The sequence below is a fragment of the Scomber japonicus genome, chromosome 2 (genome assembly GCF_027409825.1).
Source record: "Scomber japonicus isolate fScoJap1 chromosome 2, fScoJap1.pri, whole genome shotgun sequence".
NCBI lineage: Eukaryota > Metazoa > Chordata > Actinopteri > Scombriformes > Scombridae > Scomber > Scomber japonicus.
Genome location: NC_070579.1, coordinates 12,674,732 through 12,691,362, shown reverse-complemented (window position 1 = coordinate 12,691,362; position 16,631 = coordinate 12,674,732). Strand labels below are relative to the sequence as shown.

The 16,631-nt window shown below is 39.2% G+C and overlaps 1 protein-coding gene across 1 annotated transcript in view; it reads right to left on the bottom strand.

The window, feature by feature from the left end:
* grin2ab (glutamate receptor, ionotropic, N-methyl D-aspartate 2A, b) overlaps positions 1 to 16,631 on the bottom strand; it is a 96,261-nt gene that overhangs the window by 14,240 nt on the left and 65,390 nt on the right. Inside the window, exons 5-12 of the mRNA XM_053337329.1 lie at positions 14,023 to 14,189; positions 13,759 to 13,896; positions 13,554 to 13,653; positions 11,831 to 12,036; positions 8,067 to 8,181; positions 7,754 to 7,956; positions 2,699 to 2,867; positions 114 to 267 (exon numbers count right to left, since the gene is read on the bottom strand). Of these exons, the coding sequence (XP_053193304.1) occupies positions 114 to 267; positions 2,699 to 2,867; positions 7,754 to 7,956; positions 8,067 to 8,181; positions 11,831 to 12,036; positions 13,554 to 13,653; positions 13,759 to 13,896; positions 14,023 to 14,189 (1,252 nt within the window). The remainder of the gene's footprint in view (positions 1 to 113; positions 268 to 2,698; positions 2,868 to 7,753; positions 7,957 to 8,066; positions 8,182 to 11,830; positions 12,037 to 13,553; positions 13,654 to 13,758; positions 13,897 to 14,022; positions 14,190 to 16,631) is intronic.

Here is a 16,631-nt window from a genome sequence, read left to right as displayed (position 1 = left end):
GAAGAAGAAGAAGAAGAAGAACAACAAGGACAAGAACTAGAAGAACAGGAACAAGAAGAAATTAGTGTTTGAGGAGTACAAAAAGACAAAAAGGAAGAGAACGATAAATTTACCAAGGAAGGCAGAAGGAGAGACAGTCCCATTGCTACGTGAGACCATGACGCTGATGCCAGTCTCCACAAAGGGCACGGAGAAGTCAATGGCCTCTGACCTCTCCTCGTTGATGGTCAGCGAACCTACTGCCATCACTGCTTTTTTATACACCACCTGGCAGACAGAGAGAACAATGGTTACATTGACTGCATGACTCACTACCTGAAGTGGCAGGAACAAATACAGTGAGCTCGGAAAATATTTAGACAACATCACAATTTGTCTTTATTTTCAATGTGAAACATCACAATAACCGAGGGTATCAGCTCACAATGTCAGCTGTCGTTTGAGGGCATATTCAGCCATATCAGATGAAAAAGTAAAAATTCAGCTGTCTTTTTCAGAGTGCCACAATTTCTGTGTTACTGAATGTATCCTGACAGACAGAGATTCAGCTCATAAAGATGTCATTTTTACTACGTAGTAAAATGCTATTTCTTCTGATTTTATTGTCCAAAAGGCATCTAGCGGTCTGTTCCCATAAACATTACCCCAATCTCTGCATCATATTGTCGGACTCCATTATCGAGATGTTTTACGTTTCTGTTTCACCCTTTAAGATTTTTACCGTGACAGCACTTAATCCAGTACATGATTGAATAAATAATTAAGTAAAAGTGGCAGAGATCAAGTAGGTATCATGCTGCTGTTGAAGAGCTCCTTGACTCGAATTGAATACACTATACTAAATTCAAGCTTATACATAATTTAAAAGCCAGTTGTATTTTCTATTATAAAAATTCAGGTGTAATCAGGCATGAAATCAAAGTAGTAGTAGTAGTCCTTCTTTTATACGGACCATGTACAGTGTTTAACATAAATGTTACCATTTGATGTAATGAACTAGATTTAGCTTATAGCTCATTTTCATCTGCAGTTCCTTCAATAAGTCAATATTAAAACATATAACAGCACAATAACAAACATTACTAAGCAAAAAACACACAAAACATAAAGCTACACATAATAGCACATCACATACGATGTAGAGTCAGTACTTACAGAGCTGAGAAGCTGTTAGCAGACTTTTTAAATTGGTTTTAAATGTGCTGATTGAAGTGCAGCTTCTCAAGTCGTCAGGTAGGGCAGTCCACTGAGTCGTGGCTTTCACAGAAAAAGCTGACTGCACAAATGTAGTGTGACTAATGGTATAGTACAATCTCTAATAGAGGATATTCTGGAGGATCAAATAGAATTTACTGAGCGACTATACACAAAGTCTAATAGAGGAGGAGGGCCCAAACCATTTAAAAATGTTATACATCAGGCATATATTTGAAAATAATGTAAAATGCTCAAAGCTTAATAGACAGTGTTAATTTATTATTATCATATTATTATTGTATTAATTAAGGGATGTGAGTTGTAGATGACATCATTTGTGTAATGGTGAACGAATGATCATTGATAACATATAGATCATTGATGACATATAGAAATATATATCTGAATTATAAACTCCAAGTACTTTAATAAGTTGGATTACTTGCACAGTAATGTTAGTTAGTGTAACAAAGGAACTATCGATCAATTTAAAAAGAGATGGCAGCATCCAGTCCTGTATTTTGAGGCTTGGTGGTGGAACAAGATTGGGATCAATGATTGTGGCTTTAAAGGATAAGTCTGGTTATATTCTGTTATTTTCTTATTGTCAACAAACCCCACAAAAGCCAATATTGGACTCATCCTACAAAACAAGTAGTCCCTGTGTATCCAGGGTTGATCTAGCTTATCCCTCTGTGCCACAGACCTCTGTTGTCCAAAAACTACAAAACCATTTAAATGAGCTACACAGCTGTACTGGGTTACATGTCCCTTCATGACCATGAACATGGGTACTGCAGTTTATCCAACATAATCCATCCTGGTGACATAAATTACTCCAAATGTGTAAGCCTATTAATCTGAGTCCCAAAACAGTTATGAAGAACAGTCTCAAACAAAGGCACGATTTGCTCCTGTTTGAGTAACATTTGCGGAAAAAATTTAAAAAATCAGTGCCCAACAGATTCAGGAAATAATTCAGCTTTGTTTAAAATATTCATATCTTCATTAGGAACCAATGGGCTTGTGTCTGAGAGCCACTTGAAGGATAGGTTGCTAAGTATTGTGAATCAACCAAATACATTGTTTTTATTGGATTTACACTCGCATTTATTCATTTGGCTAGACGTATTTGTCCAAAACGACAGAGGTACAATTCGTGCTACAGTAAGCTCAAGGAGAAGCCTTCGAGAATAAGTGCCTCAACACTCAGTTCCACATTCCTCGAGTGCCACAAGGCTGCGGGTGCATGAACACACAAGTGCATAGAAAATGACCTTTTTACTTGTGAGAGGGAAAGAGAAAGATGAAGAGATAAAGAGAAAGAGAATATTAGGTGAGTAAGTAAGTACTCTCAGTGGAGGACATTTCCCAGCGGTATTTGTTGACAACAAGAGAAATATACTGTAGAATAACACCAGCTTTAAGCCTTAATCATTACAGATAACAATAAAGAGTCCGACAGTAGGAAACAGTATAATATGAGATATGTAGGTAGTACCTCTCCGACCATGCCGTTCCACACATTGTTGATCTTCTTGCCGTGCTTCCCATTAGTGACCAGGTAGAGGTCGTAAGTAAACTTGACATTCCTGGCAATCTTCTTCAGGATGTCAATGCAGAAACCCTTGCAGCACTGCTTTATGTAGGAACCTCCTGATGTGCTATTACTGAAAAATAAAAAAACACACACACACATGAACAATGAGGTCATATTTCTTTTTATATCAGAGGACATTTCAGTGTTAGACAGCAAGCGTGTGGACAGTAACAGTAACTGTACAATGGCTGCCTGCTCGCTCCACATCTGGCGGTTCCATCAAACTGTAAAACAGGAATTATGACAGTGCAGAGTTATACATAAATATGGCTGACGGGCAGAGAGGGCTTGTGGAGAGTGTGTGTGTGTGTGTGTGTGTGTGTGTGTGTGTGTGTGTGTGTGTTTCTCTTATTGCCAGCTAGCTAACCAAACCAGATGAAAACACAGGGGTACTGAGCAGATGCTGCCATGCTTTAAATAGAGCTGGGCTCTGTAGAACAACCAACCCACATGATTAAAATATCAGCTGTCCTTTTCCTCATCTCTGTCCTCACTCATCTGTCCCTTTCTCATCATCTTTTTCTCTCTCCCTCCCCTCCTGTCCGAGAGGAGGTACTTCTCCAAAATCCATAATATATCTACACACACCGCAGCCTCTCAGACAGGATGCGCAGGATGGAAATGGATGTTTAAGTAAACTTTTCTGACAGCCATCCCAGAGGATGTTGGAGCAGTGAACTAAACCAAATTGTTGAATCAAGTGATTCTCATAATGTATTAAAATGGTATCAGCATTTTCAAAAGCATTTCCATGAAAAGTTAATACCATTTACCGTGTCAGCCATCTTTGATGTAGCCTATATAGATTGGAACAATAACTCTGTGACCTTTTCACTTTATATTTTATCTGACTTCAATTCAAGAGAAAGTTCAAGAAGAACTGAGAGATTCGCAGACTGAGAACACAGAGAACATCTGTACATCAAAGGATGAAAAGATTGTTCAACAGCAGTCAACTATACTCTGGCTCAGCACAATGGTGTGTGTGTTTGAATATGTGTGTGTGTGTGTGTGAGAGAGAGAGGGGGAGAGAGAGAGAGAGAGAGAGAGAGAGAGAGAGAGAGAGAGAGAGAGAGAGAGAGAGAGAGAGAGAGAGAGAGAGAGAGAGAGAGAGAGAGAGAGAGAGAGAGAGAGAGAGAGAGAGAGAGAGAGAGAGAGAGAGTACATAGTATACCATACATACAGTATGTGTGTGTGAGTCTGTATGTACAGTACATGTATATGTGCCCCAGGTGTTCTAATGCACACATGCTGTATACATTGGCTCTCCCCAGCTGAGCCTCTATGTGTCCTTATGCCACTATGTAAACACACATACAATTACAGAGCGACAACAACGGACTCCCCGAGGTACACATACAGTACATCTGTTTGATTCACATTATACTTTTATAACAACAAACACACACACACACACATCAAATGGGAGTAGTGACTGAATAAATGTAACACTCTAGCGGATGGTTGGATGTATGTATGCATGCATGTATGGACACATGGATGGCTGGACACACAAAGGGTCAGGTCACAAGTTAAACTCTCCATGCGTGGTGAATCAGTCATCTAATTGTCCATGCTTACAGAGTTATGTTGTCATGACCCCGTGTTTATCACTTCTGTCTTTCTGTCTCATGTCTGTTTTCTCATCAGAAAGAAAAGTTAGGATTCTGTTTCTTAAAAAACAGTAAATCAATCTTTAAAGAGTGTAATTAAAAAGTTGACTTTTTGGGGACTTTTATTGCGGTTAGCAGTGACTATCCTATCTGTCCTTGTCTGGCTCCATCTTACCATAATGACAATCCATAACAATTCCAACTATTTTCTATTGTCTGAATCTCTTTATTGAAATTATAGCAGTAATGCTGTCAGTCACAAGTATAATACTGGAGAAAAGATGGATTTTTGTTGTGTTTTTGTCCAGTTATAAACCAAAAGTGCTGAGCCATTGTCAAACAGACCTCCTGAAATTGTAATTAGTGTTTACTCTGAACTAGCTGTATGCACACAAGCTCAGTAAATTGTAGAAATTAATGGAGAAAAAAGAAGAAGCTGCCTTGTCTTGTCATGCAGAGGCCTTTATGGAGACATCCATATCGAGCAGATAATTGGAGCAAAACACCAAGATGTCAACAAATCTAAGGGACGTTTCTTTGAGAAAGTTGGAAAACTTACTTTTATAGACTTTTTGAGAAATTTCTCTGCATTGTTTTGCACACTAGTGAAGGCCTGCAACATGTCTCACCCACTAAAATATATGCCTTTAAAGCTCTTTCAAAGGGAAAAGTCTGATGTATTATTTGATGTGTTGATGATGAAAGGAAGGCACTAAAGCTTCCTGTCGTCCTGATTTTTAAAACATACAGTACCAATCAAAAGTTTTCGCCAATTCACTTGAATGAGAAAGTGTGTCCAAACATGTGACTGGTAATGCATACATACATGTGAAAACACACTGAACTGAACTTATTTAGTTATATGTCTTGAATTTACAAAAATCTTTAAATTTTGGCACAGTGGTTGAATATGAAATTAAGTTTAACTGTGATATGAATTCATATTTGTAAGTATGATGTAAGACATTCAGTGAAATAAGCAAAATGAGAGGCATGATTTTAAAGCAAATCATTATTTTATGCTGCACTCTCATATTTTATGCTCTATTTTAGTCTAGCTTTTTGTTTTCTTGCTCTCCTTTTATTTTTCTTTACTGTTTTCTTTTCTATTATAATTGGCTTTTCTTGTATGTTTTAATGTTTCAAATTTTTACTGTTTTATATAAAGCACATTGAGTGTTTGAAATGCACTATATAAATAAAGCCACCTTGCCTTGCCATGCAATAAAACGGAGGACATAAAAAAAAAAACATGCCTAAAAAAATACACATCACATTTGGTGAAGTAGCACAATAAAATCAATCTAAATTTGTGAAATGTTTCCATTCCATTAGCTGATACTCTTATCAAGAGCGGCTTGCTGTGGTGATAACAGATAACAAAATATTCATGGGATCCTAAAGCGATTATGTCAGATAAACGATGCTAAAAATAAGATGAGATAAATCTAAGTAAACAGGTACAAGGAACTTTGCCAGTGTAAAGTGAGGATATGGGAAATGGGAATATTCAGGGGAGAGTGTTTTCAGGTAACAAAATAAGATAAGGAGTAATTCTGTGGTCCCACCTGGAGTGGGAAGGTCATTTGACTATTTGGGGGCAGTAGAAAGAGGAGTCAGGGCCAGGTGAAATGATGGCATGGCTGCTGCAGGGAGTGAAGAGCTAAGTGGCTGATTGTAGCGCAGCACAGAGCTCAGGCTGGCGTTTTACAGCTAGTCCATACCCTGCAGATGAGCTTTGAATGCCAGGATCAGAAATCTGAATTTGATGTAAACAGCTGCCGGCAGCCGACAGGGAGGGATAAAGGAATACTTGGGGAGGTTGAAGACAGGGCAGGTCTGGAGGGTTTATAGATCCTGAATGGAGACCTGGCTCGGTGGGAGTCACAGTAGTTCAGATGAGATATGACAAAAGGTTGGGCAGCATCCCAAATGAAACACCTTCTCTGTCTCAGTCTCCAGGTACACCTCAGACTGTAGTTTTATTTACTCAATTATTTACTAACTGGTTTGTTTAACAGGGACAGTCAACATTCACAGACATTACTGTAACGAGCCAGAGATAATCAAAAGGCTGGTTTTCATTTGTGGAGGAAAAATCATAATTAGTGTTGGTTAATTCCCCTAAAAGTAAATAGTAAAACATATAAAGAAGTATGAGTAACATTAATAAGATGAATGTTAACATTTAAATAAAGCCTGTCATAGAGAAAAGTATTACTACTAAAGTATTACTAGGTAATTATTGTACCATTAAAAACTAACAACACATTTGCTACATCTAATGCAACACATGCATCACACTGAATTAATGGCATAATCAAACAAATACCACAATGGACAATGCAGTGACAGTGATGGCAAGAAACAAAAATCAAGCACGCTGACAGATTGGCATTAGCAAGCTGACAGCAATAGAGAATAATTAATTATTAATGCTGCCAGAATTGATGATCCATAAATCAAATGAGAACTACTCAAGCAGTATGTGAAAAGCTGTCTGACAGAAGTTTAGATAGAGTCTTTATTCTTCTACAACGCTGACAAAGAATACAAAATACTGTGTTGGGAAATCACTGAAAGGTTGTAAAACATCTTGGCTGCCTCAGTTGGCAGGTACAGTAGGTACATGTGTATCTGAAACTTGACTGTAATACAAATTGTTTCCACTTGAGCCTTAAAAGAGAGGTAGTAGTCAACACCTGTAACTCTTTGGAGTGTACAGGAGGTGTGTTTTTCTTTTTTCTGTACAGTTTTATCCACATTAGAGTTTTTAGTAATAACTTGTGTTTCATGCCATGTTCATACAGTAGCAGCAACATCCATTTGGATTTTATTGTGAAGGGCTTACAGCTGGTGAGTCATTATTATATAAAGTAGAAATGAGTGGGTCCAGTATAGATCCTTGTCAGACAAAGTGGAAACGCATGATTGATGATTATGTTCTCAGACAGATTGAAACCTATTTGAGAAGTGTGACTCTACTCATTTAGGAAAATCTAAAGAAGTACAAGTTGATGGATTGGACAGGACATAGATTGAACTACCTTTAATTGACAAGTTATACATGTGCTGTACACTATCCACTCACATTACATCTTTTTCACCTACCTTCCTGCGCACAGTAGCTATATTTATATGTCTGCTTATCTCTCTTTCGCTTGTTTGAGCTTCATGTTTTCTGTATTTGTATGTAAGTATATTAAAAGACACTGGAAAAAGGAGTCAAAGTGACTGCATCACTTCCTTTAACACCTCCAGTTCAGAGAGTGTGAGCCTTTTCTTAGTGATTGTGTGTAGGTGCTGGTGTATTTCTATGCTAACACACTGAAGGTGAACTTACTCTTTGACGTGTTTGCGGCAGGGCACAGAGTTTCTCATGCAGGTGCCTGTGAGGATATCCACGTTGTCGACAATGACAAAAGGTTTCTCCTCCAAAGTGACAATCGAGAGATGGTTTTCATCAGCGTCCTCGTCCCCGTAGGAGTTGTATCTCGGCCACACGGGGAACATCAACGACAAAGTCCCGTTCTCCCAGCGGCCCATCTGTTCGAGCGGAAGCACACAAAAAATCAGCGACACTGATCTTGATTGAAGTGTTTTGACTTTTTTCATTTCCTTGTTTCATTTGCAAAAACACTGTGTTAATTTGTTACCTTCTCCCACTTCCTTTCACTATTCAGGACGATGACAACCAATTTGGGGTTGGCCTGGTAACCATCTGGAGTAAAGGATAAGTCTCTGCCCTCATTCCACACGTGCATCATGTGTCTGATAAACATGGGAGAAAAAGAAGGAGAGAAGGAAGCTGTTATTCTCCTTTGTTTTGCATGTGTTAGGAGTGTTTGTGAGTATGTGTGCACAAGAGCAGATAAGTTTGAAATAACAAGTTAAGCACTCTGTAATCACTGCAAGAGTATCCTCTTCAAATCAATGCTGTGTTCACCCACTGTGTGTGCACGCACGGCTTGGCGTCTTTATGTGTGTGTGCATCTATTTGTGTGTAGGAGGGGGAAGAGTCAGAGGCCACATATCTCTCCCATCAACATTCTGCATTGATTTCTCCACAGATATACGCCTGAAAGAAAAGCCATTGGTGCAACAAGACTGCCCTCACCCTCTTACTCACTACAGTTATCCTGCATACACAAACAGATCTGTTGCTGAAACATTTACACACTCGCTAAAGTGAAGCAGCAGAGAGGAGTAAATGAACCCGTATCACATGCAGTGATATGGGATTAAGAATACAGTCAGTCAAGTAAAACAATTTTCAGAAAGCGAGGACGTTCTGAGTGTTAAGACCGGGATAATAGTATAAATTCCCACTGGGAAAAGGAGGGCTGTCTATGGAAGTTGACTAAAAAGACCAAATCACGAGAGGGACAGCTGCTGCCCGAAAACAGACAACACTCATTTTTCAATGCCTCGTGTTCTGCTTTATTGGAAATGGTTTGATTCATTTTGACACTGTCAAACACGGTTGGTTGGACGATGCTATAAGACTGAAATATCATCTGACTAAAATGACATATTTCAAAAGCGAAAAATGTTCAGTTTTGCATCTGCTTTGCTATGATTTATGTATTTGGCACATGATTTGACTCTCATACATACAGAGACTTATCTTCTTTAATTGTGAGTCTTACTATAATTTTATGTAAACATATTTAATAGATGCATTCAAAAAGATGCTTTCAGTATTCATAGATTCACAGCGTCAGTTTTCTAAAACGAGTTAAAAAAGGAAACAAATATAACACCTCTGTTTTTTATGTAAGCAGGACATGAAGGATTCATGCATACACTCAAATATTGAGACAGGAAGTCAGGATGCATAAAGAGAATCATTTGAGTACCGTTTAGCAAGCGCCCTGCAGGTGAAAACCGTGATAATTGCACTCAAATTCAAACAGGTGGGAATTTATGTTGTCTCATCTGCAGGAGAGGTATTAAAGTCAACATGCATGAATATTGTTGTTGGACAGTGGATTAGAGAGAGGTGCATTAATCATCTGTTTTTACAAAAACTTGGAACCAGGCCTGTGCTTTCAAAGCGGCTCCAATCACACTGACGAAAGAGTAAATAAAAGGTCCCAGCCTCCCCTGCATGCAGGCACTGTAACAATACCAAACAGCACAGCTGTGGGTATACCCTCTCTCACAAACACAAATAATTAAATACAAACCTACACAAGTTACACATAAGACACACACTCTATTCTTTATAACTGAACCTTTGTATCATAGACGTACATTGCTTTTGACTGTCAAGACAAATATATATTTTTGTAAACGAAAAATCTTCATGGTGCAGCAGGTGATGCCCTTGTCACAGTGCATTGCCACGGCTGAATACATATAGCGGAAACACTGTTGGAGTCTATTCTGGGAAACTCCTGTCTCCTCCTATTTCAGGTTTGATACCATTTTTGGAAAAATATTTTGATCTAAATGGATAATGCTGTGTGTATCTGAGGCATAAAAAGTAGGTGACTCACACGTCATATTCATAGTCATAATTATATGCATATTCATGTCATTTTATGATCCAGTGTGATGTTTTTAAAACAAAGTGTACAGCTTCATTAAAAAAGGGTTCAATGGTTTCTAAATGACTGTATGCAAAATTATCTGCATTTACTATAAATTCAATGGAGGCTTTAAATTCCGCCTGAGCTGCATCACTGATACATAAAAAATACTTGCTATTATAAATGCCATCTTTAATTTGTGGGCTTCTGCATCTACCATCCGTGTGACACTTTCTATAATTAAAGTAGTAGAGTAGCCACTGCGTGAGTACTTTTCTAAAAGTATGAATAAAGAAGGAAGAGAGGCTCTTCCCAAATTCTGTGTTATGGCAGCGAGCATCTTTTAGAATAAAATGCGGGCGCTTAGGGGTTTGAATGGTACACTGGTTCCATCAAATAAAATAACTGTTTGAAATTTACTTCAAGGGCAAACCTCAATAAAAACCTGTACCATTGTAGAAACCAAATATGCTGAATTAGAGTCTGAGATATTAATTCTTGTCAGGAAAGAATGACGGGGAATCCAACGGGGTTGATAGTGTCTTTTAAGTGCCAGATTATGTTGTCCTATTCCTCTCCACCTCAAGTTGTTTATATGCACACTGCGGCAAGATTGTATCTAGACTAATGTATGCAGAATCCTGATCACAGCCTCATCACTTCCAAGTCAGGGTAGGGAAATCCAACCTGTCAGTTTATTATCACAAAAACTGACTGCAGTTGTTTTGACAAATATGCAAATTATATCTAATAACTTAGTGAGACAAATGAGGTTCCTCTGACATAAAGAAAAAAAGATTGTTCTGAAAAAGGTTTGAGCTTATTGAGGTCTGAGTTATATTGGATCAACCTGTCAACAACTGGGATATTGTGTATGCTTTGATATATACTGGAATGCGCTAATATGAGAGAAAAATGGGGATAATAAAGCCATAATAGAGAAAATCAAAGTGTGGGTCTCATTCTAGTGAGGCAAGTCACCGAAGATGTGAGGAGCCTGGCAGTCTGGCCTCCATGTTTTCACTCAGTTGTATTCAGATTTTTTGAATTAATGGTTAGACTTTAGTTGCTGTACAGTATGCTGTGCGTTCAAGATGTAGTAACAATATTACACACAATATTACAATATTACACTGCATGGTAGAAAGCAGCTGTGTTTGTGCTTTTACATTTGTGCCTGTTCATTGTGTATGTGCTTGTTTATGTGTCTATGTGTGCCCATTTGTCCTCCTGTCAAGTTTAAAAGAATTTGACTGTGTCCTTATCACGGAGAGCACACACACACACACACACACACACACACACACACACACACACACACACACACACACACACACACACACATTCTGGTATGCATATGCGCGTGTTCACTCACACAGACACAAAAACCTACCAACACATACGTGCCACCCACAGAACCACATAACAAAAAAAGAAAGAGACAGAACAAAGCTAGTAAAAGCTGCTTTAATCCTGACTTAATGACAGTGAGTCCAGTCATGTGAAGTCGTACCAGGCTTTAGTCAACACAGGGCAGCAGCAACATGGAGGTCTGCCTAAGGTTCAACTCTTTGTCTCTCGACTAAGGAGGCAGAATGAGCTCATACAACCGAGCAGCCATGTACACAACAGCTAATAGTGTTAAATGTCATTCGACATCACAGTGTTTAACACCGCTGTCATCCCCGCTTTCTATCTCCCTGCTACCCATCTCATTAGTACATTAAAAAGAGTTATGTAAGGCCGCTCAACACTCAGCTACAAAGACAAACAGTTATGCAAGTCCCTAGACCTTGATGTCCTCTTACTCCCTCTCTCTCTCACACACACACACACACACACATACACACACACATACACACACGCACGCACATACACACACACACCTGCGTAGGGCACTAGGTGGGAGCTTCCCTGGGCTCCTGTCTGATGCTGTGCTGTAGCAGCTGCTCTGGGCCTCTGGCAGCTCCCCCTTCTCCCGCAGCATGGAGGTGGCTGCAGTAGAAATGATGCCCACTCCATCCCGTACCCGCGTCTCCAGCGGGTACTCCCAGTCATCGTAGGACACGGAGATCATACCCAAGGGAAACATCTGACAGGAAAGGAGAGGAGATCTTAGAAGAGCAACATATGGTTGTATAAGATTCAATTTGATTTCAATTTGAACATTCTTCCTCCAATTTTAAACATCCATATGTATGTCTCAGAGGTGTCAGGCAGATGATTTATTGGTGCTTTCCTGAACTAATTCATTGCTGGTTATTAAATAGATGTGGGTTGCCTGTATGTCCACAAAGTAAATTTGCTCATTCAGGTATTCCCCACACCTTTCAACTGTCCAAATAAAATGATTTTGACAAACTAAATAGCTCGTTTACTTTATCTCTCTCAACCAGACTGGGGAAACATCAAAAATGATGGTACAGTATTCTGTCAGTCTTACTATACTTTGTTTTCACATTTTAATTTGGCACAGTAGAATCAAATCTTTGTCTAAGGAGGCAAACAAAAAAAAACAAAAAAACTAACACAAATAGAAACATTGAAGAGAGGAGAATGATGGACAAGGGAAGGAGGAGAATAAACATTTGAGGGGCTTTTTGAGAAAAGGTAAGCAACCACTGGAAATGTTTCCATTTTTAATGTGAGGGAACATTTGAGCTGATTATACTTTGAATTATTTATACACATACCTATATGCTATTTGGATAATAGCTACCTTGCTGTCCTACATTTTGAGAATGAATGTGTATGTAATGCTGTCAAACATCTTATTTAGGGGCTGAGCAAATGTTGTTAGGTACAGAGAGATTGTGAACAAAGCCGAGTGGGACGTGATTGTCGCAGGATTCTTCAAACTAAAAAAGAGATGATGATATAATTTATAGCTTACCAGTCACTGTGATTTGCCTCTATACTTTGTTAGGATAATACTTTGGCTTAAAGAAATAATTTGACATTCTTTGGGAATACTGTACACTTATTCTCTTTTCCTGTCATATTAGCTAGCGTAGCTTAGCGTAAAGATGGGGAGAACAGCTAGCTAGCCTGGCTCTATCTAAATTTAATTAAATCCACATGACAGTACATCTAAAGCTTATATCTTTTTTTTGTTTAATCCATACAAAACACTGAGTGTAAAAAAAAGAGAGTTACAGACAGTATGTGACAGGCTTTCTCTTGGCTGGGACTAGTAACTTCCAGGAGTCTCTACTGGTTGAGAGGCAACTGCATCCAGCCAAGAAATAGTCCGGCAAATAACCCACTGTTTGTACACCCTGTTTTTTGAATGGATTAAACAAACAAGATCTAACAGGTTAATTAATGAGGGTTAGAGGTGGCTATCCCTCTATTTCTTTCTTTATGTTAAGCTAGCTGTAACTAAATGCTGACTGTACAGTAGCTTCATATGTAATGGATAGATATGAGCGACTCTCAATGTTGAACCACTGCATAAATATTCTGCCTCTTACCAGCTAAAAATAAAGGAAAGGACAAATACGTTAAATATAGCAGATGAACCGCAACAGCCTGGAATCAAAAACACTCCCTGCCTTATCATACCACTCAAAAGTGGCCACCTGTTACCACATATGGGAGCCTCACTACCTCAGGGGTAAAGTCTGGGTTGCCAGTGGTGAGACTGGACACGATCCAGATGTAACCAGCTCCTATCAGGCCCAAGGACCGCGCTTCTTCTAGTATATAGCTGTCAAGAAGAAGAGTAAGAGAGTTAATAAAGATGTACTGCTAAAATCTGGTGGTTTATGACAAATAAATGGAAAAAGCAGAAGAAAATGAGAGGAACACTCACAAAGCTTCATCCTTGGAGCAGTAGAGCAGTATAACAGGACTCTGGATCCTCTTGAGGGCAATGTGTGATTTAGAGTTTGGGTCGCCACCATCTACAGCATCTAGAGTCACCACGCTCTGCAGGTCCCAGCGCACAAAGCTGTGACAACACACCATAAAATAATAGGTACTTAGCACTTAAGATACTTAAATTTGTCAGCTGTCGTAAATAGAGGTTAAAGATGAAAACAGGGTGTGTGGATTAGTGTAGGAGTATATTCATTACCTGTGATCCACAGTTACCCTCAGTGTGCTGATGAAGTCCTGGTACCCCGGGAACTTGGAAGTGACGATAGAAAAAACATGCCAGTCATACTCCTCCATGATGGCGAGCATGAGCAGAGCCTCCTGCTGCAGAGCTGCGCCGAACTGGAAGAACGTGGACTTTTCATCCTGCAACGACACACAGGCCAAACAGCAGAGACAGTCAGCAGATTTGTCTGAGGGACTGAATTCATTAAAAAAAAGAAAAAAGAAAAAAAAAACAAGAGCTGGTGTGAACAAGTGCAAATAAGACTCAAAAACCCGATATAATTATAATCATTTTCAATTTTGCAATCAGTGAGTCTGACTAGAGATAAGAGGGAGTGTAAGTGATGTAGAAACAGAGGAGGGCGGGAGAGGAAAATGTGAAATAGAGGAAGTGGGACTGAGTAGTAAGCGAGACAGATTCAGTCATCAATGAAGACTACACTGCAAGAGAGTGACTGCTGGCAACAGGGAGCCCTAATGGTTTGAGATAACTGCCTCATAACTCACAGGTTTGATTCACTTCAACCCCCAGTAGCCAATATCACATCAGCCATGCATTGCCTTGAATGCCAATAGAGCCCAATATGGATGCTGTTCCTATAAGGTGTTGTATATTTAAATACGCTTAGTGCTTACAATGTAAAACAGTAAAAAAAAGAAAAAAAAGAAAAATCTGTCATTCATCTTGAATTAAATTTATTTTTTATAGTACACCAATTGCAACAATACAGTGTCAGTTTATAGCAGTCTCATCTGAAGTCAGAGGACACCCTCGGTAAACTGTGACTCCAAATGCTCACAGTTTTACAGCATTAATTCACAATGCCATGTACAGTTAAATCATTTAGTCTCAGCAGTGGATGGAAACTCACAGTGTGAGAATAAGAGGCAGCGGTAAGCATTACCAAAACTAAAGCAGCTATTAAACAGAATGAGATCCTAAAGTGAGTGTGAAATAAGTTGCTAATGATTGCAGAATATATGTTTGCATTAAGTGCAAGCTGAGTTTCCCCCCCCCTTGGGACATAAACAAATAAGATAGCAACACAGCCCCATCCACCAGAGAGAGAAGAGAGGAGAGGATAAAGAAGGAGGAGGAGTAGACGGAGGAGAAAAGAGAAAGCTGAGGGGGAGAATGAGAAGTGAGGGAAAATGTTTGACTCGTTAGTGTGAGGACTGAGATACCTGTTGCAGAGATAGAGAGAAGGGCGGAAGAGGAGTGAGAGTCTTGATGGGGGGGGGGGGGGGGACAACAAACTGTGAGAAACACAAATGTCAAATCTCCTCACAAGGTCCCTATGTCTCTTTAATACACACACACACACACACACACACACACACACACACACACACACACACACACACACACACACACACACACACACACACACACACACACACACACAAACACAAACAAACACACACACACACACACACACAATGAATACATGCACTAACACCCTTTCTGCATCAAAGACTGTGACATATTAAACATCAAAGCCCTCATAAACACACATGGAGAATCAGCTGTCAGCTCCTGTCTTTCTGCCCCCATCACCTCCTACTTCGTGTGTGTGTGTGTGTACAGTATGTGTGTGTAAATCTTACATTGTGGCTCCAGTTGTGTCCTTTTAGTTTAACAAAAAAAAAAAAAAAAACTCTCAGCTCTGGCCATCACACAAGCAGGCCCTGCAGAAATTTAACTCCCCTCCCCTCCACCGCTACAGAAAAAGTGAGAAAAGTGGGAAGGAGAGAGGATGAAATTGTACTTCAAAAAGATCTATCTCCCTGTTTCCATCTTTCTCTCTCTCTCTCTCCCTCTGTGTGTGTGTGTGTGTGTGTGTGTGTGTGTGTGTGTGTATCTGACTGTAGGTGTCTGTGACTTTGTACTTTAACTCAGGTTAAGGGAAGAAAAAAAAAAAGGAAAAAAATCTCTCTGTGTGGCAACAGGCACATCCTCACTTTATGCCTAGATAACACCAACACACGAGCACAGTTACTAACATACACCCACTCGCTGTACACCCTCACACTTACAAACGTACCACGGTACACTCACATACTGTACAAAGCAGAGCTGAAATACTCCAGTGGATTTACCAATAAAATATTTATTATTTTTGGCTTTCTTTGCCCTTTTTTTGTAGCTTTTGTCCATTTTTTCCTGCTAGTTATTTAAAAGACTGTACTCATCACAGTAATTGTTGAGATCTTGAAAAGAAAATGTAAGAAATATGAGCATTCAGCTGATAAGACAGGTTGCAAACACACAATGTACTGTAGCTGAAATATATATATATAACTTTATCTGAAGGTAAAACTAAAAGTTAGTGCCCTAAAAATGTCAAAGGAACAGATACAGAAAAGAAAGTTAAATGTACAGTACCAGTCAAAAGTTAGGACAGATGTTCTCATTCCCTTTAATGAGGAAGTGTGTTCAAACCTTTGACTGATGCTGCATATTCATGTATATTTTGACATTTACCACTATTATCAAGTCTGGCTAACCTGGAAGTTTGTTAACAGCTTGTACGATCAGCTTGAAACCTTCTTTGATTGTTCTGTTGGACATAACAAGAAACT